The sequence below is a fragment of the Rhinolophus sinicus genome, linkage group LG17 (assembly GCF_036562045.2).
Source record: "Rhinolophus sinicus isolate RSC01 linkage group LG17, ASM3656204v1, whole genome shotgun sequence".
NCBI lineage: Eukaryota > Metazoa > Chordata > Mammalia > Chiroptera > Rhinolophidae > Rhinolophus > Rhinolophus sinicus.
Window position 1 is genome coordinate 21,056,058 of NC_133766.1, and position 27,940 is coordinate 21,083,997.

Sequence of the window (27,940 nt, forward strand, 5' to 3'; positions counted from 1 at the left end):
TTTACAGTAAAAGACAGCTCCCATTCAGTTTTTCACACTTTTAGGGAGCCAGAAAGAGTGCCTCTGTCCAAGCGTCACAGTTCCTGTCTGACTTTTTGTACTTCAGTGCATCAAAACCCCAATGGAGGGCTCACAGCATGAAGGAGAACTCAAGAGAACTTGTGGCATGGGGAAGCAGCCACCAATGTTGTAGGTCTGATTCCTAAGCCAGCCATTTTTACACAAGAAGGAAACAAATGCATCTCCTTAAAATAAAAACAAACAAACAAAACTATGGTTACTGTTATAAGAAAATATTGTTGGAGTGTATGCTGAATCAAATTTTAGCTGTAGCTCCATGCCCCTATGGCCTATTAGTTCTAGGCTCTAGGAGTGAAACCTCACTTTGGAAGCAAATATCATGAACTTAAAAAGTACACGTGCTTAGAAAAACAGAAATCATTTCCACCTGTTTTTGACAATACCTTCTCTTTTAACTTCTCTTTCAACTGTCCTCTACCTAGCTTCCAATTATTTATTCAAATAGTAGTGGTTACACTAGAGCCAATCCTGCACTCAAAGAATTCTCTGTATGAAGATTTGCAAACCAATTTCTTATCTCTTGAACATAACTAAATAATTTTTCTCAATATAAAAATGTGGCTTGTTTTCTTTTTTTTTTTTTATTAAATTTATTGAGGTGACAATTGTTAGTAAAATTACATAGATTTCAGCTTGTTTTCAAAGGAAACTTATCCATCTCCTTTTTATTTTAGAGCTTAACTATTAGCTCTACTAGTTTCTAGGTCAAGGAGTCCCTAGTTATGACTAAAATTTACCATCTAAGGCCAAATAACTCATGAATGGCCTAGCAAGTCTCCAGTCTCTAAAATCTAGCTGATAAAACTAGGGTTACTATCTCAGATAGGGTTCTGATGGGGAAAAGATCAGAATTTAAGGGAATATTGCCTCTTGCTATTGATTTGGTAAATCTGGACTAGGTCTCTACACTGGTGAACAGGTTCATAGGTGCACCCCAAGTTGAAGCCATGGTATTGGAGGAGGAGAGAGAGCAAAAATGACTTCTGATTGCCTGTCACTTGGTCCTTTTCCTTTTAGAATTGTTCTTTTCTCTCAGAGTTTCCCAGTGGCCAGTATGTTATGTCAGGACTAAGGTCCCTTCTACAATTTACTTTCTCTTTCCCATCCTCACTTCCTGATGGTGGATGTCTTAGGGGAATTGGGTGTTAACAAAACTTCTCCAGACCTTGGAAAGACACATTCTCTTTATTTTACATTTTCCCTTGAGTTCATATTCCTTTGCTTTTTTTTTCCCCACCAAAGTGGGAAGACTTCAATGGCTAAAATTAGTGAGGGCTAAGGAGAAGGTAAGCCTTAGTTAAATGTAGAACTTAGCCGCCCAAATTAGCCAAAGGAATCTTTGTGATTCATCTACAATGCAGTTCAACTTTCCTAGAGAATGCACAGGATCTCAGCCCAAGTAGGTAATTAAAAGTGACTTTGCCTGACTTTGTTCTCTGCTGGCCTGTGCTTCCCTCCAAAACCTGTGATGATGGTATAACTTATGTAACTTAAGGTTCATAGGTATTTGCTTTCAATTCCTATGGTTTGAAATCATTTTCCTTCCAATTCTAGTGAGAAATAGAACCACCACCCACCACCTCCCTCTTTTACCAGCCCTCTACCAGCAAAAGTCATCAGAATCTTATTACTGATTTGGCAATTAATTGTGTCAAGTGCACAAATAAACATGAAACTAATTGCAACACTTTGGAAGATCTAGTTTAGATATTCTGAAACCATTTGGGACGTGGGGTGGTATGCGCTAACCTGGAAGTTCACAGCGAGGGGCAGGGCCGCTCCAAAGCCCGTTCCCCTGACTGTCACTTGTACAGCGGATGGTGCTCTCCCCAAAAAGGCTGAAGGTCATCCCTTCGTCTGGGTGGGGGTCACATGTGTAAGTTACTTCTTTTCCAAAAGGAAAGACTTCCAGAGGGTTTCCTGTGTGTCTTCCATTAAGGATATCTGGAGGATTTGGGCACAAGATTTCTGGAAAGAAAGCAAGAGCTCTAAGTTTCATTGAGGACAGCTATGGTTGGTGCTACCTGAAAACAGTTATGATAGTACACCTTTTGTGGAGGCCTTTGATGACGTGGACTGCATGAAAGGAGATCTCAATTTCATTGTTTTATGGAAAAAGTACAGGTAACACCCGTATAACACAGCACTTCTATAACACGGTTTTGCTCTAACATGGTTCGAGAGTTGTGGGAAACCCTCGTACAACACAGCATCCTAGAACACGGTTTCACTCCAACACGGTTTGAGAAACAGAGAAACCCCCGAACAACATGGAATGTCATAAGAACTTTTAAGAGCAAAAGATATCTCATTTGAAATTAGGAAAATCCCTGAACAACACGGAATGCAATAAAAGCTTAGTAGTGATGACAAAGAAAACATTATTTAATACATATTAATATGGTATAGTTTTGGTGAAAAGTGCTTTAATAAGATATTTTTCCTAATTATAAAAATATAATAGTATGTGTTTGGTTTTTTTTTAATTTTTGGAACTGAACCCCCTTTTTTGTACTAGTTCTGCGTTTCGTATAACACAGATTCTTTTTTTAGGAACCTGACAACCGTGTTGTACGGGGCACCTGTAGAAAAGAAATTTGCTTATCTTGAATCTTCCAAATAGTTAAGTTTTCTGGGTAATAGAAACTTAACACCTATAATTAAGTACCAAAATTTTAAAGAAGAAAAATAACCATTTGGAGGGTAACTCATTCATTTATTCCATAAATATTAAGGGAACACTGATTCTGTGTCATCCACTCATCAGAGACTGAGGATACAATGGTGAGGGCCACTGATAAAGTCACTGTCCTCCAAGGAACTTATGTTCTTGGGAAATATGTCTACAATGTATTCCATGTGTACTAATGAGCTTAAAGATATGAAATGACCTTAAGGATATGACACCTTGTTCATACTGGTCATTGGTCTCGATCACAACAGTAGTGCTGACACAATGAATTGAAACATCTATGCTCATTGTAAAAACTCTAATGATTCAGGCTGCTTTGTCTTTGAAAATGCATGGATCTGTTTATGATTTATTTTTCTTCTTTACTTTCTGTCAGGCTTCAAATTGTTACTTCTTTCTAGTATCTGCTTGTCTGTTTAAAACACTCTCCTCCTCACTTCTAGTTGGCATTTCTTACTAGACGTGGGGTTAGGAAGCGGGTACATCAACTAGTAAGAGTCATACAAAATTAAGAAAGATAGTCCAACCAACAACTGAGCTCTAATTATGCCAGTAGGACAGCCACTGTCATGTTACATAAAGGAGCAATGGTTATCTTGGATAGCAGGCATCTATGTGTAAGTTATGTTCTCATAAGCTTTACTATGAAAAGCACGTTATAATGTCTGAGTAGATTTCTAGCAACATAAACATTATAGTGAAACTTGATTGTTTAAAAATTACATTTTTTCCAATCTTTAGAATCAAGAGATGAAGAAAAGTCCAGTCTTCCATTGGGGAAAATATAAAGGGGTAGACTAGGAGAAACCAGTAGTGATGCTGCATATTGGAGATTCATTTTTCAATCAGCTTATTTTTTCTGACTCTTTACCTTTATTTAGGTACATATTTAGATATTTTAAGGAGTCTTAAGCTGTTTACCCAGTGTAATGCTGTTCCCCACTTTCCCCTCATTCCTTCATTGTTCTGATCTATCACTTCCATAACATTTATTTCTTTATTGTTTTTCCTGACCATCTCCCCACTTGAGTATAAGTAACATGCGAGTGGGGAATTAAGTTACTTGTTCACTGCTGTAACACCAGTGCTTAGAAGATCACCAAGCCCACATACGAATTTAGGAAATAATTGATTGAATGACTGTTTCACATTTATACATTAGCAAGTAGAAAAATTATAGAGACTGTACTTTGATAGGAGGAAACAAAGAAAAAGGAAGGAGGGAGGAAGGAAGGAAAGAAGGAAGAAAGACAGCTTTACATTATCGAATCTCTTCTGACTTAGAGGCAAACTGCTACAGGATTTATCTCATGGAACAGAATTCAAGATGACAGAGACTCAGCAAATGGTTCCCACAACACATGGTGCACAGCAAAATGCATCACAACAAATTGATCACAAATAAATACTATTAAAATAGCAACTCTCTCAATAACGTAGATTAGAAAATAAATAAAAGAACCACAACAAGGAGCTCACAGGTCAAAATAGTCGACAGATTAAGGGGAGAGATTAGTCTAAATTGTTATTCCTTCTACTCACGTTCACATGTGGGGACACTGCTATTCCAAAGGCTTTCCATTCCAACCAAGACACAATGACTGGCAGAACTGCCTTTTAGTTGGAATCTGAAAAAGAAAATGGTACTGAATAAGTGAGCGCTGTTTCAGCAAAAATGCCATTAGTTTGCGATCTCATGCTCTGCCAAAGATCTCAATATTTTGAGGACTGGAAACAAACAGGTGGCAGAGGTTCAGAGGAATCTGGACACATCACAGCCTCCATTAAGGGAGAACAGTAAAGCACAGTAACTGGTCATATAATATGTTGTCCCAGCCTGAATTGAAGAAGGTAGTCGTAGCTGCCATCTTCTTGATCGTGGACTCAGACTCAGAGAAGTGACTCTCTAGCTGATCACCCCATGATGAACCTGGTAAATCTACTCATTGTCATTATGGGAAATCCAGTCTCCCAATGCAACATCCTGCTAAGGGTAACACTGGAACAGCAAGTAAAGCAGCTCCCAGTTTGGATTGGAAACACAGAGAATAACTAGAAAAATAGCAAAGATTGTTATGATGGATTTGAAGAGGGCATGCAGAAGCATGTTAGGCTATTGAAGTGTAAGTTTGAATACTCTAAGGGAAAAGGAAAGGAGATTGGAAATGACTTTTGCATGAAATCACACAGAATTCTCAATGTCTGTGGGACCCTGATGGCTCCTAAGTTGTATTGGGTGCCTGCCAAAATTCTTTGGAACATTTTGAGATCAGGTGTGTTGTTGCCCATGTTTGACACTTTCCATGTAGAGACAGTCACATGGTCAAGGGCACTAGGTTCACGTAAACTGGTTGATAATCTGATCTAAAACATTAACATCAGCTGTCATCATCCCAGTTCAGAGCCCTTAGCCCATTACTAACTGGAAGATATGTGACTGGATAAAATAATGTTTATTTGTATACTTTCACTCCTATTACAAATTTCACTTTTGATGGTGTAGGGAAGATGTTAAGAAAATTCGCCTTCATTGGCTGATGTTACATAACTTTTTTGTCTGTTTGTCTGTTTCCCTCACCTGGGGTGATATGAGTCTCCCCCAAGTGAGGTGGTTGGTCAGATTAAGGTTGGCTTTTGGTTTCCTCATATGAAAGACTGCCTATGAGATTGTTCCCTTGGTGAGGTTGGCTTTCTGCTTAACTCTTGGTTGGCTTTTGGTTTCTTCACGTGAAAGACTGCCTGTGAGATTGTTCCGTTGTGTGAGGTTGGAGGTTGGATTTCTGTTTAACTCTTGATTGGCTTTTCTTCCCTCACATGAGAGACTGCATGTGAGGTGCTGGTCAGCTGATTAGCTTTTTGTTCCTTTGTTCTCCCCTGCAACATGAGAGATTGTATGAGGGGTTCCCTCCCATGAGGGACTGCATGGGAAGAGCTGGTTAGTTTTGGATTACCTGTTTGTTCTTTGGTTCCCCCACATGAGAGACTGCATGTGGAGTGATAGTTAGTTTAGGGTTAAGAGAATTTCTCTCTCGTCTCATTCCCAGCAGGAGAGATATGGGATGATGCTGCTCTGTGCCTGTTTTGCCCTCTTCAGCAGATGAGATGGAGAAGTAACTAGTAAGTTATATCAGAATGACATGACAGCCATGTTTCCAGGCTTTGGAAGGCCTTGGGCTGATGGTCCCTGGCAAGAACAGTAAGTATTGCTTGTCTGAATGAACTGCCCCTTCAGATGGACTGCAAGCTTGCAGCTTGTAGCCTCAGGAGACACCTCAGTTTTCTAGCTGCAGACCTGGCAAGGTTTTGATTCCTGACCTTTCCACTGTTGTTTTGCCAGTTTGGTGAACTTTTGGGATCTATGGTAATAGTCGCTATCTTATAAAATTTATTGCTGCTTTTGGGTACTCCTTATTGATGTTATAAGCAATATTTTATCACATAACTGCTGAACCCTTCTGGAACTGGCCATTCCCTGAGGGGAGGCCAGAACAAGGAGCTTGGCTCTAAGGTACATCTGAAAAAATTTATAAGACAGACCTCAGTTGGCAGTGAAATTTCATCTTTTGTCATTGGTGATGCTTCATCATTTTAACATTTTGGAAACTTGCATGCAACATGCAGATTTTAACACCAGGAGATGCCCTGACTTCAAGCCGTGGACCTGGTGAAGTCTGGCTGGTTTCCACCTCTCCAGTGTTGTTCCCCATGGTTAGCCTTCTTGAGAAATTGTTAGCATTTTAGAAACTTGTATGCAGCTTGCAGCTTGTAACATCAGGAGACGCCCTAACTTCCAGCAATAAAAACAGCAACAGCAACAAAAACAGCAGCAACGTTCTTAAAAACTTGTTAGCATTTTGGAAACTTGTATGCAGTTTGCAGTTGCAGCCTCAGGAGATGCCTCAGTTTTCTAGCCATGGACCTGGCAAGGTTTTGATTCCTGACCTTTCCACTGTTGTTTCCCCCCAGTTTGGTCAGCTTTTGGCATCTACTGTAATAGTTGCCATCCTATAACATTTATTGCTGCTTTTGGATACTCCTTATTGATGTTATTTGTGTAGTTAGCCAAGTGATTTTTGATCAATAGTAAACATATGTTGAGATCTCTTGAACTTACATGTGTGTGTACTCCTTTGACATGACATTGTTATCAACACATATAGTTTAGTCTTAACCGCCGTTACTTTCTGTCGTTATCACAGTCCAATAATTGCCTTTGTCTTTTGCTGTTGCATATTGCTAAATAAATTGATTAGATATTGCTAAATAAATCAATTAGTCCCATTCTAGTGTGTGCTCCCTTTTCTTTTCCCTGCTCATCATTACAGATGGTTAAAAAATTTCCTGAGGGATCGCTGCATAAATTATATAAATGTCTAATCACTATGCCGTACACTTGCAGCTAATATAAAATAATATTGAATGTCAACTGTACCTGAAAAAAAATGGAAAGAAGTAAAAAATACATTTAAAAAATTCCCTCAAATAATTCTGAAATTATCTTAGTTATTTTTAATAAGCTATTGTTACATAGCAAACTTTTCCTGGGACTCTCCAAATTACTTAGTCTTTTCTGCTTGGAAAATACGATTTTTTTTCACTGAATGTGTCACTTATATGTATTCTTGACAAGTGTTTATATTTATCTTTGAATCTCCCATTCAATATATGTCCCAGTTTTTCCTTTATATTGCATGTTATTAGTTCCATCTATTTTTTTTACTCTTCCTTCCCATATATATTGCCAAAATTTAATCTCCTTGATTTTTTTTAGCCAAATCTTCCCTTTTTGAAGTAACTTCTAACTCCAATTTCAGTGTCCAGAAGGCCAGGCAAACTCACACTTACCCTTCATTACAAATGAAGGACACTTTTGCCCCAAGCTCGAGATTAAGTGGAAAGAGCACACGGCCATTAGGGAGTTTGTCCAGGAAGTCAGCACATGATTTCACTGGAAAAAAAAGAAAAAAGAGAAAAGAAATAACAGTGGCACATGGAGAATAAAGACACAAGTTTAAAATGTGAAACCAGACGAGAGTGTAGGCACCTGCACATCTGGGGGGTGCTGGTCTCCATTCTCCTTGGGGTGTACAGCGCAGAGAGGCAGCCCCTCTGAGATCGTAGCCGGGCTCACAGCTGTAGAACACTTCCTGTCCAGGGGAAAAGTTCTCCTTATTGTTGCTGAGGGTGTGCTTGCCATGCAGGATTTCTGGAGGCGGCTGACATACTGGGGAAAGAGAATCAAGTGCTGTTAATTGTGTGAAAATAACTTTTCCTGAGGGGTAATGGCCAACAAAATCATAACTATAAGTATATACGTTGTAAAAAATCTGGTAGATGAACACCATCGTTTTATTAATGACAAAATGAGAGAGACAGAGAGATAGAGACAGAGAAAGAGACAGAGAGACAGAGAGACAGAGAGAGACAGAGAGAGAGACTTGCCAAAAAGCCATGGAACTGATTCACTGCAGAACTGTGGCTAGAACTGAAATATCCTTGATTCAATAATTTTTCTTTTAAGGAACTGACCTAAGATGACACAACAGACAGTTCCTTTTCAGAATGTTTCCTATTGCTAGTCATCCAGTACACAATTGTTAAGATGGAAGGATTTTTATATCTTCGTGCTACCTTTCTAGAAAGGTATCACCAATGTGTAGTCCACATTTTAGGCAACAAGGAAAGTTTCTACCCAAGTCTCATCTCACCGATTTGCCAATCACCAGTCACACTCTAAGGCACCCAGAAGAATTCAGATCTCTTTGCATTCCCTTTCAACTCCTCTCTCAGTGGCCACCAGACATGGGTTGGAAGAGAAGTATGAGTTTCCTCTCTACACTCTGTATACCCAGGCACTGCTTAAACATTTATTTTATTCCAATGAGAAGGTGGGCAACCATTGGACAAAATCTTCTAACAAAAAAAAAGCTACTGTCCTCATGAGAGTGTGCATTGCACAGAGCACATTGGAACTGAGTCTCTGACTCTCTCTTCAAATTGTCGGTTTGCATTTAGAATCAGAACACACTTGAGTCTCAACTAAATTATGTAAAACTGCAGTTATATTAAAAATAATTTCATTTTGGCTTACAACAGATCAGTTCCCCTCTCTGGACTTCAGCTTTCTCAAGTATAAAATGGGGGATTGGAGGAGAATAAATGACCCGCTTAAGGACTTCATAAATGTCCTTAATGGTATGAAACCCATTTTCAGGGCTCATTACCCTCTACCTCCCTTGATTAAGAACTACAAAGTTATGTGATATTTAAGTGCTGTGTTGGTTATATTTTTGTTGACTCACAGCCAACACTTCTGCATTCTCCTTTGACCATTGAGGCTGGAAAGCCTGCAAACTACAATTGCTTATCTTCCTTGTGAGCTGGATTCTGGTGAAGCTCTGTCAATTGGTGACATATATAGCAAATTAAAAGGCAGGGACAAGACTATCCTAGCTGGGAAGGAGACTGGTACCTCATGACAGCTAGGTAAGGTTTAAGTTAAGGCTCTCCAGATGGTCTCTGCTGACATCATGGGCAAGGGTAGAGGGCAGGTGGCGAGGTGGTGGCAGGGCTCATTACTTCTTGGTGGGGGATGAAAGTTTCAGCTCTCCACTCAGCCTTCCACCCCAAATCGGGATTTGAAGAGACTTATTACAGCCTAAAAAGGGTGAAATTTTAGGCTCCCCACATAGCCTTTGCTGGTGTGAGTAGAGGCTATACCACAATATTTTTCTGCAGTATTTTGACTAAAGTAAAGCAGTTGTTGTCTAAAACTTTTCTGTTTTGCTAGATTGCCCCTTTTCTGTCCTTTGGTTGGAGAGCAGGCTTCGGTTGGGGCTTTTTGTGTCTGCACCTATTGGCATTTCCTGGCTATCACTTTCTTCAGCTCTAAGTCTGGGAGACATGAAGCAGAAACAAAACTTGGGGAACTCACTCTGGTCTTACATTCCTTGGCCAGTGCGCCTTTTCTCTTCAGTTTTCAGAATCTCCTTATGTTTGATATATATATATATATATATATATATATATATATATATATATATATATATATATCTTCTTTCCAGGGTTTTTAGTTTTACTCAGAGAAAAGTCTATCTAACTGATCTTTCCAAAAGTAGAAGACAACCTACATTATTTTTTATAACCATTTTTGTAATATATATTATATTGGTGATGATCCATTCAGTATATACAGTATTATAAATTCTTTCTCAATAGAAAATTTAGACCAACTTATCTTGGGAGTAATTGGATAAGCTAAGATAAATCTATATTGATAAAAACTACCATACTGCCATTTCTATGGTCCTTCTAAAACTAGAAAATACACCCCTACACAGTTTCAGTTCTGAGCTACTTAAAAAAGCAATGAAATATTTTGAATCACTGCTCCCAGTGTTTAGGGAAAAATAGTAAAAATTTTTAAAGAATTTCAGGAAGTGGAATAGGATTGCCACCTTTTTTTGTATTTTATGTCGATAAATATTTACTGTCATTTAGTAGGATTCGGTTTATTTTATAGAAGACTACAATTCCTTAATTGTTAAGTCACATCAAGAACTGCCTACATTAGCTAAGCTGTTTGCAAAAGTATTTCCATGTGCTCTTTCCAACTGGTGGAGTTCTGCCAAATACCTGTAGTATTCCTTATGTGAATGCCTCAGTGAGCTCAGCTGCTTAGACCTAAAACATACCTCAATGAAAAGATAGTAATTATTTGCATTTCAATAACATAAAGGGTTGTCAGCTTTAGCAAAAACAAAGTAAAGCAAAATACAATGAAAAAATATAGTGCAACAGTTGGATTTGAGTTTCAGACAAGAACAAGTGGTTTTTTTGTATAAGTATACCCCATGCAGTATTTGAGACGCACTTACATGAGACAATTATTTGCTGATGGTCTGAAATTCAAATTTAACTAGGTATTTTGTAATTGTACCTGACAACCGTATGTTTTACAGTGTCAAAAGAAAAATATAGCTCACCACACAAAAGGTAACTTTCTATGTACGTGTTAGAAATTTTCAAAAGGCATCAAACATAATGTGTTGTATTTTTGAAATTGCTCAGATTAATCATAAAAGTTAACACAGAAGCAAAAAATTATGGTCCAAAAGATACTAAAGCAGAATAAAAGTAATCGGTTAGGAAGTATAAAATAAGTAAATATATTTTATATTTTACCGTTTCTTTTTGTGTTCAACAGAGGGGAAGAGAAGAGAGAGATTGACTTGAAGCAGTAGAAGAGAGTGGTGAAGATTAAAAGAACAGTTTTTATACAGGAAAAGAGACTGTATTTGTGCTTCTGCTAAGGGAAAGGAAAAAAACCCACAAAAGCCTTTGAACCCTGAGACCGACAAATGCTGGAGGAAGAACCCATGAGAAGCAACGCTATTAGGTTGGTGCAAAAGCAATTACGGTTTTTACAATTATTTTAAACCTTTTAAGCCACAGTTGCTTCTGCACCAACCTAATAATTGCAGGGCATGCTGAGTTGAGGGATGATTACAATTTAGGGGCCAAATACTGCTTTTTTTATCTACAGCCTACACATATGGAAACACTTTTAAGCATTAAATATTCTAACCTACAAGAAATTATTATTGTCATTAATCATTATCTTTGGAACAGTAAGCTTATATAAAACTAGACATTAGGGCAAGTTTTCATTTAATATTAAACGTGGCATAAGGAAAAATGAATCAAGGGTTAGGAAAAAAGAAAAAGGCAGGGACGAAATAGAAGCCATTGTGCTAAAGGAGGCTCGGGAAGTGGCGGTGTTGATGGCTCTTGCTTAGCAGCAGCAATTTTACTTCTAGCAACACATGACTTTGGCTCCAGCAACCTCAGCCATATCCTGGGAGCAGTGGGGCCTCCTGCACCATTAGCAGCATTGGAGGACAGACTGCTCATTGACACTTTCAGTAGTGAGCACACGTGCCTATGTCTGCTCCAGGAGGAACGGCGGCTTCGTGCTGTCTGGTAACAACGCCTTCCTCTTTTGATCCTCCTGCCCTTCCAACATCCTTGTGTCCTATTATCTGTACTCCTTGAGATATCTAGACTGGTTTTTATTTTCTATGGCTCTGGAGTCAGGCAGACTTGGGTTCTAGTCTTCTTCTGTCTGCAAGTTCATATCTGTTTACTCTCGGAAAGTTATCTAACCTCTATAACACTCATTTTCACTGTAAAATGTGCAAACAATTGTAGTAACCTTTGAATTCAGGATTAAGTGCACATATAGCCTGTATTACGATACCTGACCAGAGAAATCATTCATTAGATATTAGCAATCATTATACTCAAGACTAACTGACAGACAATGAAGAATGGACGTAGCGATGCATGCAGATAACTTCTGTTTATAAGAATCCCAAGGAAACTTCACATTCTTTGACCAGTTTCAGCTTTGCTTATCAATTTTAACACACACACATACACTTGCACATACTTTCTTTATATCACATTCCCTCCCAAAAACATGTACTCAATGACACTGCTCACCACACATTTTTCTACCAGAACAAACACTAATTTTCTGATCCTCCTACAACTCATATCATCTACAGCCTCTTCAAGGCCTCAGTTAGACTCACCCCTGGAACAGCTGGGCAACTCTGGCTCCCATTTGTTCTGGGCCCGGCATTGTACACTGGAGGGTCCTTTCATGACAAAGCCAGGCTGACACCTAAACCTCACAATTTCATTTAAGGAAAACAAGCTTCTGTTCTCAGACTCCCTTACTCCATTTTCAACAATGGGAGGCGTGCATTTATTGGGTTTTATGCACTGAGGGGGACGGCCACTCCAGACGCCGATTTGATCTTCTTTGGTGGTGCAATATATGGATGCCTCGCCTATGAGGTCAAACAGCTTTTCTCTTCTCTTTCCACGTTTGCAGTAGTAGGTCACCACCATTCCATATTGAAAATATTCTCTGTCGGTGCTAATGAAATCTCCATTTTCGATGACTGGTGGTGGCTCACAAAGAATACCTGGGAAAGGAAAAGCAATTTAAATAATAATGAATTAAAATAACTAGTGAGATAAGATGGTGCAGTAGGTAAATGTTGTACTTGCGACTTCTTATGACCACATCAAAATTACAACTAAACTACAGAACAACCATCATTGAGAGTTGCCTGAAGTAAAGCTGGACAGAAGTCCTATAACTAAGGAAATACAGAAGAAACTACATCAAGACTGGAAGAAGGGGCAGAGACAAAGAATAGTCTGGACACATACCTGCATGTGGTGATTAAAAATTAGGAGGGAAATTTGGCTGTGGAGCTCCTCCTTGAAGGAATTAGGGGTCCCAGCTCCACACCACCCAGCCCAGGGTTCCAGTGACTGGGAGACATCCCCCTAACTTCTGGCTGTGAAAACCAGTGGAAATTGTGGCGAGGTGAGACAGAAGATGGCTAGAGTTGCAGGTGTTCCTCTTACAGGGCCCGCACATGGGTTGACTCACTCACTCTGAGCTCCAGTCCTGGGGCAGCATCTCCAGAGGCACCAGTGACATACAGGAAGGAAATGAATTATCTGGCTGCAGGGCAGGACAGACAACTTTCTCCCAGACAGAAGTGCTAGCAGAAGCCATTGTTTCTCTGTTGAGCCCTCCCCACACCCAGTATGTAGACACAGAGCGATGCCGTGTCTGAGTCTCCATCAACCTGGCTAACAACATTCACCCTGCCCTTGTGATTTCTTGAGACCCCCATCCCACTCAACTTGCAGGCCCACCCAAACTGATTCTAATTATTTTTTTCCACCCAAACAGTCTGTCTTGGCCCATGATTTGGACTTTCCAAAATTTTCTCAAAGGTTCACATGCCCCCAAAAGAAGCATCTGGCCTTAGCATGGTCCACACCCCTTGCTAAGCAGCCCCAAACCCAGCACTAGAGACAGGTGGCCTTGGTTCCCAGCTTAGCCTCTCCTAGGCACTTCCAAGCCTACTGCCACTGTCAACCATCTGCTAATTGCTTTGTGGCTGATGACAGGTGGCCCCAGGGTTACAAACTGGGCAGCCAGCTTTGGATAGAGCTGGAGCACCATTTGGCTGTCTCCAGTATAACACACCCAAAGAGCAGACTGGGAAGGCACCACAGCCCTGCTAAAGTGAATCCTGTTCCATAGAGTCAGCTCCTGCACAACAATCCCTCCACTGTAGTCACAGCCCGTTCTCACAACCAGTCAGCCTGAGGGTCAATCCCTTCCACTGACATGCAAACAGCAACCAAGTCTCAACTACAACAGGAGGACACAAGAAATACACACAAGTTATACACACCTGCAGCACTCAGCTCAGGTGACCAGGGAGACTGCGTCACTGGGCCCCACAGACACCTACTATATGAGACCACTGTACTAAGACTGGGAGACACAGCAGCCCTACCTACTATGTAGAAACAAACACAGGAAGGCTGCCAAAATGGGGAGACAAAGAAACATGTCCCAATTAAAAGAACAGAACCAACCTCCAGGAAAAGTACTAAACAAAAGTACTAAGCAATCTACCAGACACAGAATTCGAAACACTGGTTGCAAGGATGCTCAATGATCTCAGGGACATCTTCAACAAAGATATAGGAAACATAAAAATAGAGATAGAAAGCATAAAAAAAGAACTAGTCAGAAATAGAATACAATAACTGAAGGGAAGAATACATTAGTCAGAATTAACAGTAGATTAGATGAAGCAGAAGATTCAATCAGTGATGTAGAAAATAAGGTAGCAGAAAACACCCAAACAAACTGCAAAAAGAAAAATTAATCCAAAACATGAGGATAGTTTAAGGGGCCTCTGGGGCAACATCAAGTATACCAACATTCACATCATTGGGGTACCAGAAAGAGAAGAGCGAAAGCAAGTAATTGAAAAACGTATTTGAAGAAATAATGATGGAAAACTTCCTTAACCTGGTGAAGGAATTAGACATACAAGCCCAGGAAGTGCAGAGAGTCCCAAACAAAATGAATGCAAAGAAGCCCACACCAAGACACATCATAATTAAAATGAGAAAGATTCCTAACAGCAGCAAGAAAAAAAGCAGTTAGTTATCTACAAGGGAGCTCCCATAAGACTGTCAGCTGATTTCTCAACAGAAACTTTGAAGGCCAGAAAGGATTGGCAAGAAATAGTCAAGGTGATGAAAAGCGAGGACCTACAACCAAGATTACACTACCCAGAAAAGCTATCATTTAGAATCAAAGCACAGATAAAGAGCTTCCCAGACAAGAAAAAGCTAAAGGAGTTCATCAACACAAAACTAGGATAACAGAAATGTTAAAGGGACTTCTTTAAGAAGAAAAAGGAAAACAAACAAACAAACAAAAAACACCAAATATATGGATAATAAAATGGCAATAACTGCATACCTTTCAACAATTACTTTAAATATAAATGTATTAAATTTCCAATACAAAGATAGGGTGTCTGACTGGATAAGAAAACAAGACCCTTACATATACTGCCCACAGGAGACCCACCTCAGATCAAAAGACATGCACAAACTGAAAGTAAAGGGGTGGGAAAAGATATTTCATGAAAATGGAAACAAACAGAAAGCTGGGAGAGCAATACTTATATCAGACAAAATAGACTTTAAAACAAAGGCTATAACAAGAGACAAAGAAGCACCCAGCAATTCTACTTGTGGGTATTTACCTAAAGAAACCTAAAATACTAATTTGAAAAGATATGTACAACTGTATGTTCATTACAATATTATTTACAATAGCTAAGATATGGAAGCAACATAAGTGTCCATTGATAAGTGAATGGATAAAGGAAATGTCGTGTGTGTGTGTGTGTGTGTGTATAAAATGGAATATTACTCAGTCATAAAAAATAATGAAACCTTGCCATCTGCAGCAACATGGATGGACCTAGAGGGTATTATGCTGAGTGGAGTAGGTCAGACAGAGAACGAGAAATGCCATATGATTTCACTTATACGTGGAATCTAAAGAAGAACAACAACAATAACAAAAACAGAAACAAACTCAGAGATACCGAGACCATTTTGAGGACTGTCAGATATGAAAGCTTTCAGATCCAGACCTTGAGCAGGAATTTAAAGCTTTGAACTCACCATTCCTTCTATTAGATTATTTCTAAACCGTATTTGAAACATGCAGTGCACTTAGGTTATTTTAACAATTTTGCTATTGTAAAGAACGTTACAATGAAAAGGTTACAGTGAACAACTGGTAAAAATCTATGCTTATTTCTTATGTATGAATTCTAGAAAGTGGGTAAAAATATATGCCCACTTTTGAGGCTTACAGTGCATGGTGACTTTTGAGAGGGTTTGGTGAACACTCAGCACGTGAGAGTGTTGATTCCTTTTAAGACAGTATCACTTTTAAAACCTTTACTTATTAGCCAGGTAGAATAATCATTACACTGAGGATGGCAGAACCCACAAGATTCCAAATTAACTGAAGTAAAAACACGGTTTGGAGGCTTTTATGCATTTGAATTCCCAGATTCAGAAAAGGCACATCCCAGGATTAGGATGAATTTAAGGAAACATTTGCCAGGAAACTCACAGGTAGTTTTGAGAACAGTACAGCTGTCTTCAACTATCTGAAGGACAGAATGTACAAATGGAATTCGATTTAGATTTTTATAACTCCAGGTGGAAACTTAGAATCTATCAGTAAATGTAATAGAAAGGAATATTTCAACTCACTCTCACAAACTGGTGCTTCATTATCCCAGGCGACACCATTGCCTGAGATGATGCATGAGATAGAGGGTTCACCAATGAGTCGATATCTAGAAGCAAAGAATAATGAATGTTATATTCTAAATATATAGGTAGTCTCCCTGCTTAAATTGCTACTTATAAGAGACTACAATCTTGGAGAATTCAGAAAGACAATTTCCATTTGTCATTGTTCTATCACTTTCTTAAATTTTATGTCTGCATTTGGGCTTTTAAATGTTCTTCTTTATACCTTCTAAACTGGATGAGATCTCTCTTTATTACCTTAAGGTACATTTTTTATAAATCTAAGGTAAATAGTTTCATCAAACTATAACCAAAGGAAATCCAAGCAGAACAAAAAGAGTTGAACACTAACTTTATATTTTAAATGTTAAAGGCAGAAATTCTCAATTAGTATGCCACAAACTGTTTATAGTGTGCCATAAAATTTGGAGAAATGAATGACATTTACATTTACTTCAACAGAGACTCTCTACAATGATGGAATGCTGGCATGAACCATTCATGAGAATTGGTGTCAAGTAGGGCCAAACTTGATATTATCACAAATGAAGGCAAATGGTGTCAAATAACAGTCAAGTATTATTTGGTATAGCTAGAACATTGCCTCATGAATATATAAGAAAATATGGCAGCACAAAGTCTATTCAAACAGCAAAACAGGCCAAATGGAGATCAAATAAAAAGTGTGACAGCTGTGGAGATGTTGTGCAGATTCTGCTCTACTTTCATAGGCTTTAGATCTAACGACAATTTAATTTTTGGAACCTTGCAATGCCATTCTGGTCTTCTCCATTCTTTTGGCTCCACTTAAGTTCTCAATGGGTCCCACTGAAGCTCCCTGTGAGAGTGAAGGTGCTTCCCTGGGCTGCTTGCTGTCACTAGGTAGGAAATGGGGGATGTTTAACTCTTGGGATGGAGAGGAAGCTTTCTGGCCTGTTCTCTGGCTACCTGGTGAAGGTGGGCTTTTCACTTCATCTATGTTGGTACCAACAGGGGAATGAGGCACCTATCTAGGCTGTCTTTTGCTGCTGGGTGGAGGACCAGGAGACATGGGTCTAGAAGGCTTTCTTCTACCGGATAGAAGATCAAGAAACCCTGACTTTGGTTCACCTTCTGATGCTGGCTGGGTGGCTCACTACCTTGGGTGTTCTCAAGAGTCACTGGCTCTGAGCTGCTCTCTGATGCTGTGCAGGGGACCCTGGGCTTTCTGACATCCCTGGTAAGAATGGATGGGGCCTCTTGCTCCTGTCTTGAAGTCTATGTCGCCCTAACCAGGCTCTGCTGATGCTGCCACCACAGGCAGAATACAACCCACTACTGCTGGATGCTGTAGGGCATGAGATGTGTTGGCCCACCCAAAATCTGCTGTTGACACAGCCGCTGGTAGAGGAGGGATTGCCACTTCCCGTGGGTGTGGGACATGGGAATGATAACCTACAGCCTATCTCCATCCCCAATTTCTGTTTATGCTGCTAATGTGGGCAGATTGAGCCACCATTGCCACTAAGTATGGGTCTCCCCACTATGTCCCTGCTTGTCTTTTTCTTTCCCAATCTTATTACCATAGAGCAGATTCTTCTCTCCTCCCATTCTCTCTCTCTCTCTCTCTCTCTCTCTCTCTCTCTCTCTCTCTCTCTCTCTCTCTCTCTCTCTTTCTCTCTCTCTCTCCTGTTCCAATTTGTAGTTCTCTCCAGCACACAGTCTGAGAGATAAAAAGAAAACCCAGGGAACTTACAAGTGTCTTTCTTTAAGTTCTGTGGTCCCTAGACAGTCCACCTTCTTTCCAGCTTTTGTGTTTCTTTTGTGGTTGTACGTTAAACTACTTCCAGGGTATTTAGTTATATATAAAGAGAGAAGCAGGGAAAAATGAGTCTGCCCATCTTGTCCTGGAACTGGAAGTTTAGTAATAACTTTTTAATAGCTGATTATTAAATTTAATTCCTATTAATGTAGAAAAAAGAGGGAAAGAAAATTCCAGTAAAGGAAAAAAAGTTTACCCAAACTCTATCTTACAGAAATGTGCATACTTAATAGTTTATAGCAGTGTTTCTCAAAGTTTTATTTACATGGCAATCACCTGAGGATCTTGTGGAAATATATTCTCATTCAGTGGGTATGAAGATTCTGCATTTCTAACAAGCTCTGAGAAGATACTGGCTTTGCTGATCTGTGGCAAGAGCTTTTCTATAAAGAGACACTCATGTAATATGAATATCAACTGTCAGTAGGTGTGGGTAAACTGGACCAGGACCTGCAATTCAGAGACATGTGAGAATCCTCCACCTCAAAATTTGTGTGCGCCCTGGGCTACTTCCTCACACTTCTCTCTGCATCCACGTTCCTGAGTCCATCCTTGCCGTGTTTGGGTTCTGCACTCCTTTTATCCAGCAGGAAAAGCCCAGTCTTTTCCCAGGGTTCTCTTACAAATCTGCTTGCTCAAAGCAGTTGTTGTTGTTGTTGTTGTTGTTTAATTTGGGGGAAATTTTAGGGAGATGTTACACTGGAGATTGGATGCCATTAGGCATTTTACTCTAACCCTTACGTGTCTTTCTACTCCTTTTCTATAATAACAAGCAAGCTTTTCCCCTTGCCTTGTACAGAACAGCTTCTTCAGGGTCTCAACTTTTAAAAATATAATGACTATCTTAAGGGAATATTCAGGTTAATAAAATTTGTCCATATTGTTATGTACATATGTATTTATGTACTACATATCTGGATATATATGAGACTAATAATTTCAGTTGGAAATTATATTTAAAATATTTTATCCTATTGGGGTACTATTCATTAAAATATATATGAATTTGTTTTCTCCATTTCTGAGGTCAAGAATGAGACATATACTATAAATCTACCACTTTAAAATTTTTAGTGATTTCCAGTCAAGATGGCAGAAGGTAAACGCTGTGCTGGCATCCTCTCATGACCACATTAAAATTACAACTAAACTACAGCCCAACCATCATTGAGGTTTGCCTGAGGTCTAGTTGAACCAAAGTCCTACAACTAAGGACATACAGAAGAAGCCCCCTGGAGGACCGAAGGGTCCCAGCCACACCCCAGCCCAGATTTCCAGTGCCAGGGAAAGAAGTCCCCATAAATTTTGGATGTGAAAACCAGCATAGCTTGTAGCTGAGCAAGACAGAAGTGGGTTAGAGTTCCAAGCATTCCTCTTAAAGGGACCACGTAAGGAATTACTTGCTGGCCAATTCAGTTGCTCTGAACTCCAGTGCTGTGGCAGCAACTCCAAAGGCACCAGGGACATACAAGGAGGAACTGGATTGTCTGGCTTCAGGACAAGGTCTGGAAGGGAAGCTTTCTCCCAGACAGAAGTGCTGGCAGAATCCATTATTTCTCATTAAGCCCTCCCTCCTCACGGTGTGCAGAAACAGGCAGCCACTATATCTGAGTCTCCACCAACCTAGAAAACAGCTTCATTCTGCCCCACCTTGGGGGTTCCCTGAGACCATGGCCCACCCAAATTTCAGACACATCCAAGCCACTTACAGTGGCTTTTCCATACAAACAGCCTATCTTAGCTCATGCTATGGACTTTCCTAAAATCTCTCAAAGGTTCACAAAACACAAACAAGCAACAATGGACATGAATATGCCCCATACCTCTTGCTGAACAGCCCCAAGCCCAGCACTAGTAGCAGCTGGCTTCAGTTCTCAGCTTGGTTACCTGAGGCACCTTCGAGCCAAATACATGTAATGGCCAACTGTAGATTAAGCTGTGGTTCATGCCTGGTGGTCTCAGGGTCCCTCTCTGTGTGGCTGGCTTCAGACCAAGCCAGACTGCCTGGCTGTCTCCCAGATGAACCACTCAAAGAACAGACTGGGCAGGCACCACAGCCCTGCTAAAGCTAATCCTGCTTCGCAGGTCGCCCCGGCAAACAGCACATCGACTGTATTTAAGACCAGTCCTCACAACCAATCAGCCTGAGGGTCAATCCCTCCCATTGACATGCAAAGATCAACCAAAGCTCAACTACAAGATAAGGGCACACACAACCCACACATTATTTACAATGGCCAAGATGTGGAGGAAGCCTGGGTGCTTGTTGATGGATGAATGGATAAAGAAGAGATGGAACATGTGTACAATGGAATATTGCTCAGCCATGGAAGGGAATGGGTTCTTGCCATCCACAGAGGCATGGATGAACCTGGAAGTTATTGTGCTGAGTGTAATGTGTCAGAGAAAGACAGGTGTCATGTGATTTTGCTTGTATGTGGAATCTAAAGAACAAAGTAAATGAACAAACAAAATGGAAACAAACTCATATATACAGAGAACATTTTGAGGGTTGCCAGATGGGAGGGTGGTTATGGAGGCAGGGTAAAAAAAAGGGGAAGAGATTAAGAAGTTAAAAAATTGGTTGTTAAAAAGTAGTCATGGGGATGTGGGGAATAGCATAAGAAATATATTAAATAATATTGCAATAACTATGTATGGTGTCAAACAGGTACTAAATTTATTGGTGTGATAGATGGGAGGGGGTGGGAAGCAAGGTGAAAAAGGTGAAGGGATTAAGAAGCACAAAGTAGTAGTAACAAAATAGTCATGGGGATATAAAGTAAAGCATAGGGAATATAGTCACTAATAAGGTTATAACTATGTATAGTGCCAGGTGGGTACTAGACTAGTCAAGGGATCAGTTCTTAAGTTATATAAATGTCTAATCGCTATGCTGTTCTCTTGAAATTAATATAAAATAATATTGAATATCAACTGTAATTGAAAAAATTTTAAAAAGGAGGAGAAGGTGAAAGGGAATAAGAGATTCAAGTTTCCAGGTATAAAATAAATAAGTCATGGGGATATATTATACAGTGTAGGGAATATAGTCAATAATATTGTGATAGTGTGATACGGTGTCAGATGGTTGCTGGACTTATCATGGCAATCACTTCTTTAGATACATAAATGTTGAATAACTATGGTGTACACCTGAAACTAATATAATATTGTATGTTAGCTATATTTTAATAAAAGTCTTTAAAGTTTTAGAAAAAATGTTTCTTGTTACTCTTACATATGAATAATAGCTTGACTGTTATAGAATAATTTTTAAAGCACACTCAAAACACTGCCATTTAGTATAAAGTATCAGAAAAAAAGACTTCTGTTCCATTCCTGACATTTCCTTCTTTCCTGCGTTCATATCAAATAAAAAATCCTAGAGTTATCCATACTCATCTTTTTATTTCTGACTCAATATCTGGTCCATTCAGAAATTTTGTAATCTCTACCTTCATAACATGTTGAATACAATCATTTATCATAACCCTCACTCTAGTCCAAGATTTTTCTACCCAGACACTATGGATATTTTGAACCAATAATTCTCTGAAGTGAAGACAATGTCCTTTGCACTGTAACATGTTTAGTGGCATCCTTGTACTCTTAACTACTGCATGCCAGTAACACCCTTTCTGTTATGACAAACAAAAATGCCAAATTGGGAACCACTGTTTCAGTACTAAAAAAGGTCATCTTTCGCCTGGACAAAACGATGGTCCTTAACTGGTCTCCCTGTTTCAATTGCCCTCCAACAACAGATTCTTCATATGACAACTAAAGTGTGTCTTTAAAATCCTAAATCAGATCATGTCACTCTTGCTTAAAAACCTTCCAATGGCCTCCTGTTCAATGCAGATTAAAGTCCAAAGTCCATATTATGGTCTACATAGCCCTTCAAAATCTGGCTATGGCTTTTCTTCAGATCATTTTTCCCATCATTCTTTTCTTCGTTCACCTTGTTACAGTCAAACGGGCTTCCTTACTGAATCTTCATAGCTTGAAATAGACATTTTTTTCCAATAAAGCTTTGTCCTTCCTGTGAGGAATGCCCTTTCTCAGAGAGGAGCCAAGATGATGGAGTAGATAAACGTTGTGTATGCCTCCTCCCGTGACCACATTAAAATTACAATGAAATTACAGAACAGTCAACCTAGAGAACCATCTGAAGACTAGGTGAATAAAATCTTATAACTAGAGATATAAGGAAGAATCCACTTCAAGACTGGTAGGAGGGATAGAGAAGCGAAACAGGTCAGCCCTACACCGATGTGTGGTGATTGAGATCAGGAGAGATATTTCAGCCATGGAGGTCTCTCCCTTCCCTGGAGGAGAAATGTACCCCAACACCACACCAGGCTCTCCAGGCCTGGTGAGAAGAGCATATCCATGCTGAGAAGAGGAGCTCCCGCAACATCTGGCTGTGAAAAACAGTAGGGATTCTGACCCTCCCAGTGAGACAGAAGGCTGCAGGAAAACCAGATGTCATCTTAAAAAGCCCGTGCACCGACCCACTTGCTCATAGGCACTCACCCTGGGCTCTGTTGGAGGTATGGTGACTTAAGAGGAGTCAGAAAAATAGAGGGAGAGATTGAGTTGTGTGGCTTCAGGCCAAGGACTGGAGGACAATTACCATTTTCCCTGTTTAAAATCCTTCTCCTGTGCAGCCAGCATGTGGGTGCCATCTTTCCTGTGTTGAGCCTCCCCCCGTGTGGCCAAACCTGAGTTTGTATTAGCCTTGTGCACTTTGTTCGCTCCACCTTGGTGACTCCCTCAGTTTCACCCTACCCAACACATGAAACACTGGCTCTTTTTCTGGCACCAGCCAGCTCTGCCAGTGTTGCAGTCTTTCTTGGACAACTGTTGGGGGTTTGCAGATCCAAGTTGGGTGCTGTCTGGCCTCAGTGTACCCTGAGACTTTTGCTGAGTAGCTCTAGGTTCTGCACTGGCACCAAACCAGAATATACATTAACCTGCTGAACACCACTCAGCCTAGCCTGATAAATCCCTGAGATCCTGTCTTACTCAACTGGAATTCTGCAGAAGGCTCGATCAGTGACTGAACCTCATGGGAGCCAGCAGGCAATAGCAGGCCTTGGGGTGTCCTGAGCTTTTTGTGGAACTACCCCAGGCTCATGACTTTTGGCAGCCATGTGCCCATGTGCCTCCATGTCTCCCATGTGCCTCCAGGTCCAGCACAAGGAGCGACCAACCCCAGGTTGCTTTGTAGCTCCTACCACATGCTCCCTTTCTGGTCACAGGTAAACAGGTAGTGGCTGACCTGGGCCTGCACTGAAGCCCCTTTCAAGAGGCCCCAGAACGAACATATCTGTAGATCAGCTTCAGACCACAGCAGAGCACTGTCCAATTAGCTTGACAAGCAGCACACCCAAAGGGGGTGGGGGAGGCTTAGCAGGCACCAGAGCCCGATGGGGCAAATTTTGCTCCACGGAATAAGCCCGTGTGCACAGGATCCTGTAAGCTGTGGATGTGGCCTAACCCCACAGCCAGTCAGCCTGACGGTCAATCCCACCCACTGATGTGCCAATAGCAATCAACTATAACAGAAGGGCACATACAACCCACACAAAAGACACTCCTAAACCACCTGGCACTGATGACCAGACAGATTGGCCCTTTGGACCCCACAGGACACCTACTACATAAGACAACCTGGCCAAGACTTGGAGACATAGCAGATCTACATAATACATAGAAGTAAACACAGAGAGGCAGCCAAATGAGAAAACAAAGAAATATGTCCCAAATGAAAGAACAGGAAAGTCCAGAAAAAGAACTAAATGAAACAGTGGCAAGCATCTTAGCAAATACACAGTTCCAAACAATGGTTATAAGGATGCTCAACATAGAGGAAGAGATGAACCTAGTGAGAACTTTAACAAAGAGATAGTAAACATAAAAGAGGACATAGAAATCATAAAAAAAGTCAGAAATGAAAAATACAATAACTGAAAAGAAAAATGCACCAGAATGAATCACCAGTAGATAAAATAAAGCAGAGGATAGAATCAGCAATTTGGAAGAAAACACCTAACTGGAATAGGGCGTACACACACACACACACACACACACACACACACACACACACAAAAGAATAAAAAAAAATGAGGATAGTTTAAAGGGCCGGAGGGACAACATCAACCATATCAACATTCGCATCATAGAGATATCAGAAGAAGAGAGAGAGCAAGGAATTGAAAACCTATTTGAAGAAATAATGACTAAAAACTCTCCTAACATGGTGAAGGAAATAGACATATAAGTCCAGGAATTGCAGAGAGTCCCAAACAAGATGAACCCATATAGGCCCACACACCAGACACATTATAGTTACAACGGCAAAGGTGAAAGACAAAGGGAAAATCCTAAAATCAGCAAGAGCAAGGCAACTAGTTACTCACTTAATGAGCTCCTATAAGGTTGCCAGCTGTCTTCTAAACAGAAACTTTGCAGACTAGAAGGGATTGGCATGAAATATTCAAAGTGATAGAAAGCAAGGACTTACAATCAAGATTACTCTAGCCAGCAAGGATATCATTTAAAATTGAAGGAGAGATAAAGAGCTTCCCAGACAATAAAAAGCTAATGGCGTTCATCACCACCAAACCAGTACACAAGAAATGTTAAAGGGACTTCTTTAAGAAGAAGATGGGGAGGGTGGGGGTGGGAGGAAAGAACATAAATATGAATAATAAACTGGCCATAACTATGCATGTATCAATAAACACTTTAAATGTAAATGGATTAAATGCTCCAATCAAAATATATAGGGTATTTTTTTAACTTTTGTTATCAGTTTCAGATGCACAAAACAATGTAATAGTTAAGACATTAATCATTTATCATTTATATCCCTTACACAGTGACAACCCCCCTCCCCCATCCACTACCCCTCTGACATCACACACAGCCATTACAAATCCACTGTCTCTATTCCTAACTCTGTACTCCACTTCTTGTATATATATATATATGTAATTGTAGTTGATATTCATTATTATTCAGCTTCAGCTTCAGGTGTAAAAATATATATATAGGGTAGCTGAATGGATAAGAAAACAAGACCTATGCATATGCTGTCTACAAGAGACCCACTTCAGACTGAAAGTAAAGGAATAGAAAAATATATTTCATGTGAATGGAAATGAAAAAAAGCTGGATAGCAATATTTATATCAGACTAAATAGACTTTAAAACAAAGGCTATAATAATAGACAAAGAGGGACATCACATAATGGTAAAGGGATCAATCCAACAAGAGAACATAACCCTTGTAAACATTTGTGCACCCAACATAGGAGCACCTAAATATATAAAGCAAATATTGACAAACATGAATGGAGAGATATACAGCAATACAAACATAGTAGGGAACTTTAACATGCCATTGACACCAATGGACATATCTTTCAGACAGAAAATCAACAAGGAAACAGCGACCTTAAATGACAAGCTAAACAAGATGGTTTTAAGTGACATTTTTAGAGCATTTTATGCCAAAGTAGCAGAATACAGATTCTTTTCAAGTGCACATGGAACATTTTCCAAGATAGACCAGATGTTAGGCCACAAGACAAGTCTCATTAAATTTAAGAAAACTGAAATCATGCCAAGTGTCTTTTCTGTCCACAGTGGTATGTAACTAGAAATCAATTACAATTAAAAAACTGAAAAACACACAAACACATGAATGCCCAATAACATGCTACTAAATAATGAATGGGCCAAAACTGAGATCAAGGAAGAAATCAAAAGATACCTTGAGACAAATGAAAATGAAAACACAATGATCCCAAATCCATGGGATACACTGAAAGCAGTCCTAAGAGGGAAATTCATAGCAATACAGGCCTACGTCAAGAAACAAGAAAAAATCTCAAATAAACAATCTAACCTTACACTTAAAGGAACTAGAAAAACAAACAGCAACAAAGACCAAAGTAAGTAAAAGGAAGGAAATAATAAAGGTTAGATGTCTTTTTGTGCTATCTCTTTGTTGAAGTTCTCACTAAGTTCCTTGAGCATCCTTATAACTGGTGGTTGAACTCTGTGTCTGGTAGATTGCTTGCCTCCATTTTCACATTTCTTTTTCTGGAGTTTTCTCCTTTTCTTTCATCTGGGACATGTTTTTTTGTTTCTTCATTTTGGCTGCATCTCTGTGTTTGTGTCTATGTATTAGGTAGATCTGTAATGACTCCCAATCTTGGCCTGGTAACCTTATGTAGAAGGTTTCCTGTGGGGCCCAATCTCCTTTGTCACCTGCACGGGGTTATCCAGGAGTATCTCTTGCATGGATTGCATGTGCCTTCCTGTTACAGTTGAGCCTTGATTGCTATTGGCAAATCGGTGGGTGGGATTGACCCTCAGGCTGACTGTGAGAACTGGCCATGCCCACAGTGTACAAGCTGCTGTGCGGGATGGACCCCATGGAATGGGATTCACCCCAGTGGTCTGTGGTGCTTGCCAAGAACACCCTTTTTGTGTGCTGTTTGTGGGGCTAATCAGGTGGTGCTCTGCTGTGGTCTGAAGCTGGCTTCCAGGTGTGTTCATTCTGCAACCTCTTGGGAGGAACTCCTGTGTAGGTTAAGTTCAGGTGTTGCTGGGGCTACCTAGTAGGAGTTACAAAATGATCCAAGATTTGTTGCTGCCTGTGCTTGATCGGGAGGCATGTGTGAGAGGCCACACTGTGAACCTAGGCTGGCTGCCACCAGTACCAGGCCTGGGGCAGCTCAGCAAAAGGCCCATGGCACCCCAAAGCCTGTTACCTCCTGTTAGCTGCCGGTAAGGCTTAGTCACTGAAGGATCCTCTGACACCAGGAGAGTTGGGTGAAGTGGGGTCTCAGGGAGTCACCAGGGTGGAATGCGTGGTGTTCTCCAGGTTAATGAAGATTCAGATTTGGTGCCACTGCTGAGCCTGGGGCTATATTCAGCAAAGGTACTGAGCACACTGAGGTCAGCCATTGCATGCGTGGGCCCCTGAACCCTTGAGAATTGTCCAAGAAAGTCTGCAGCTGAGCCAAGGCTGACCACCACAACCAAAAGAGCCTCAGGTGGTGTATGATTTGGGTGGGGCAGAGTCCCAGGGAGTCACCAGCGTGGAGCAAGTGGAGTTCACCAGGCCAATGTAGATTCAGATTTGGCCTTATGGGGGGAGAGCTCAACACAGGGAAGGTGGCACCTGTTTGCCAGATGCATGGGAGATGGGCGCAACACAGGGACAATAGCAGCTGTCCCTCCAGCCCTCGCCCTGAGGTTCACACAACTCAGTCTTTCCCTGTATGCTTGTGGTGTATCCTGAGCTGCAGTTCCTCTGCCAGAGTCTGGGGTGAGTGCCTGGGAGCCAGAGTCTGTTCATGGGTCCTTTAAGAGGATGTCTAGGTTTCTAGCAGCCTTCTGTCTCACTCAGACGGATGGAATCCCTGCTGATTTTCACAGCCAGATGTTGTGGAAGCTCATTTTTCTGGCATTGGTGCTCTGGGTTCAGGAACCCAGTGTGGGGCTGGAACCCCTTGGTCCTCAGGGAGGACCTCTGCAGTTGATATACCCCTCCCAATTCCCAACTGCCACACATGGGTGTGGGGCCAGCCCGTTTCACGTCT

The 27,940-nt window shown here is 40.5% G+C and overlaps 1 protein-coding gene across 1 annotated transcript in view; it reads right to left on the bottom strand.

Moving 5' to 3' along the window:
* Window positions 1-27,940, bottom strand: part of LOC109458629 (complement receptor type 2) — a 144,728-nt gene that overhangs the window by 53,559 nt on the left and 63,229 nt on the right. Inside the window, exons 21-26 of the mRNA XM_074321982.1 lie at window positions 16,472-16,557; window positions 12,370-12,768; window positions 7,818-7,997; window positions 7,619-7,721; window positions 4,316-4,401; window positions 1,831-2,049 (exon numbers count right to left, since the gene is read on the bottom strand). Coding sequence (XP_074178083.1) covers window positions 1,831-2,049; window positions 4,316-4,401; window positions 7,619-7,721; window positions 7,818-7,997; window positions 12,370-12,768; window positions 16,472-16,557 — 1,073 coding nt within the window. The remainder of the gene's footprint in view (window positions 1-1,830; window positions 2,050-4,315; window positions 4,402-7,618; window positions 7,722-7,817; window positions 7,998-12,369; window positions 12,769-16,471; window positions 16,558-27,940) is intronic.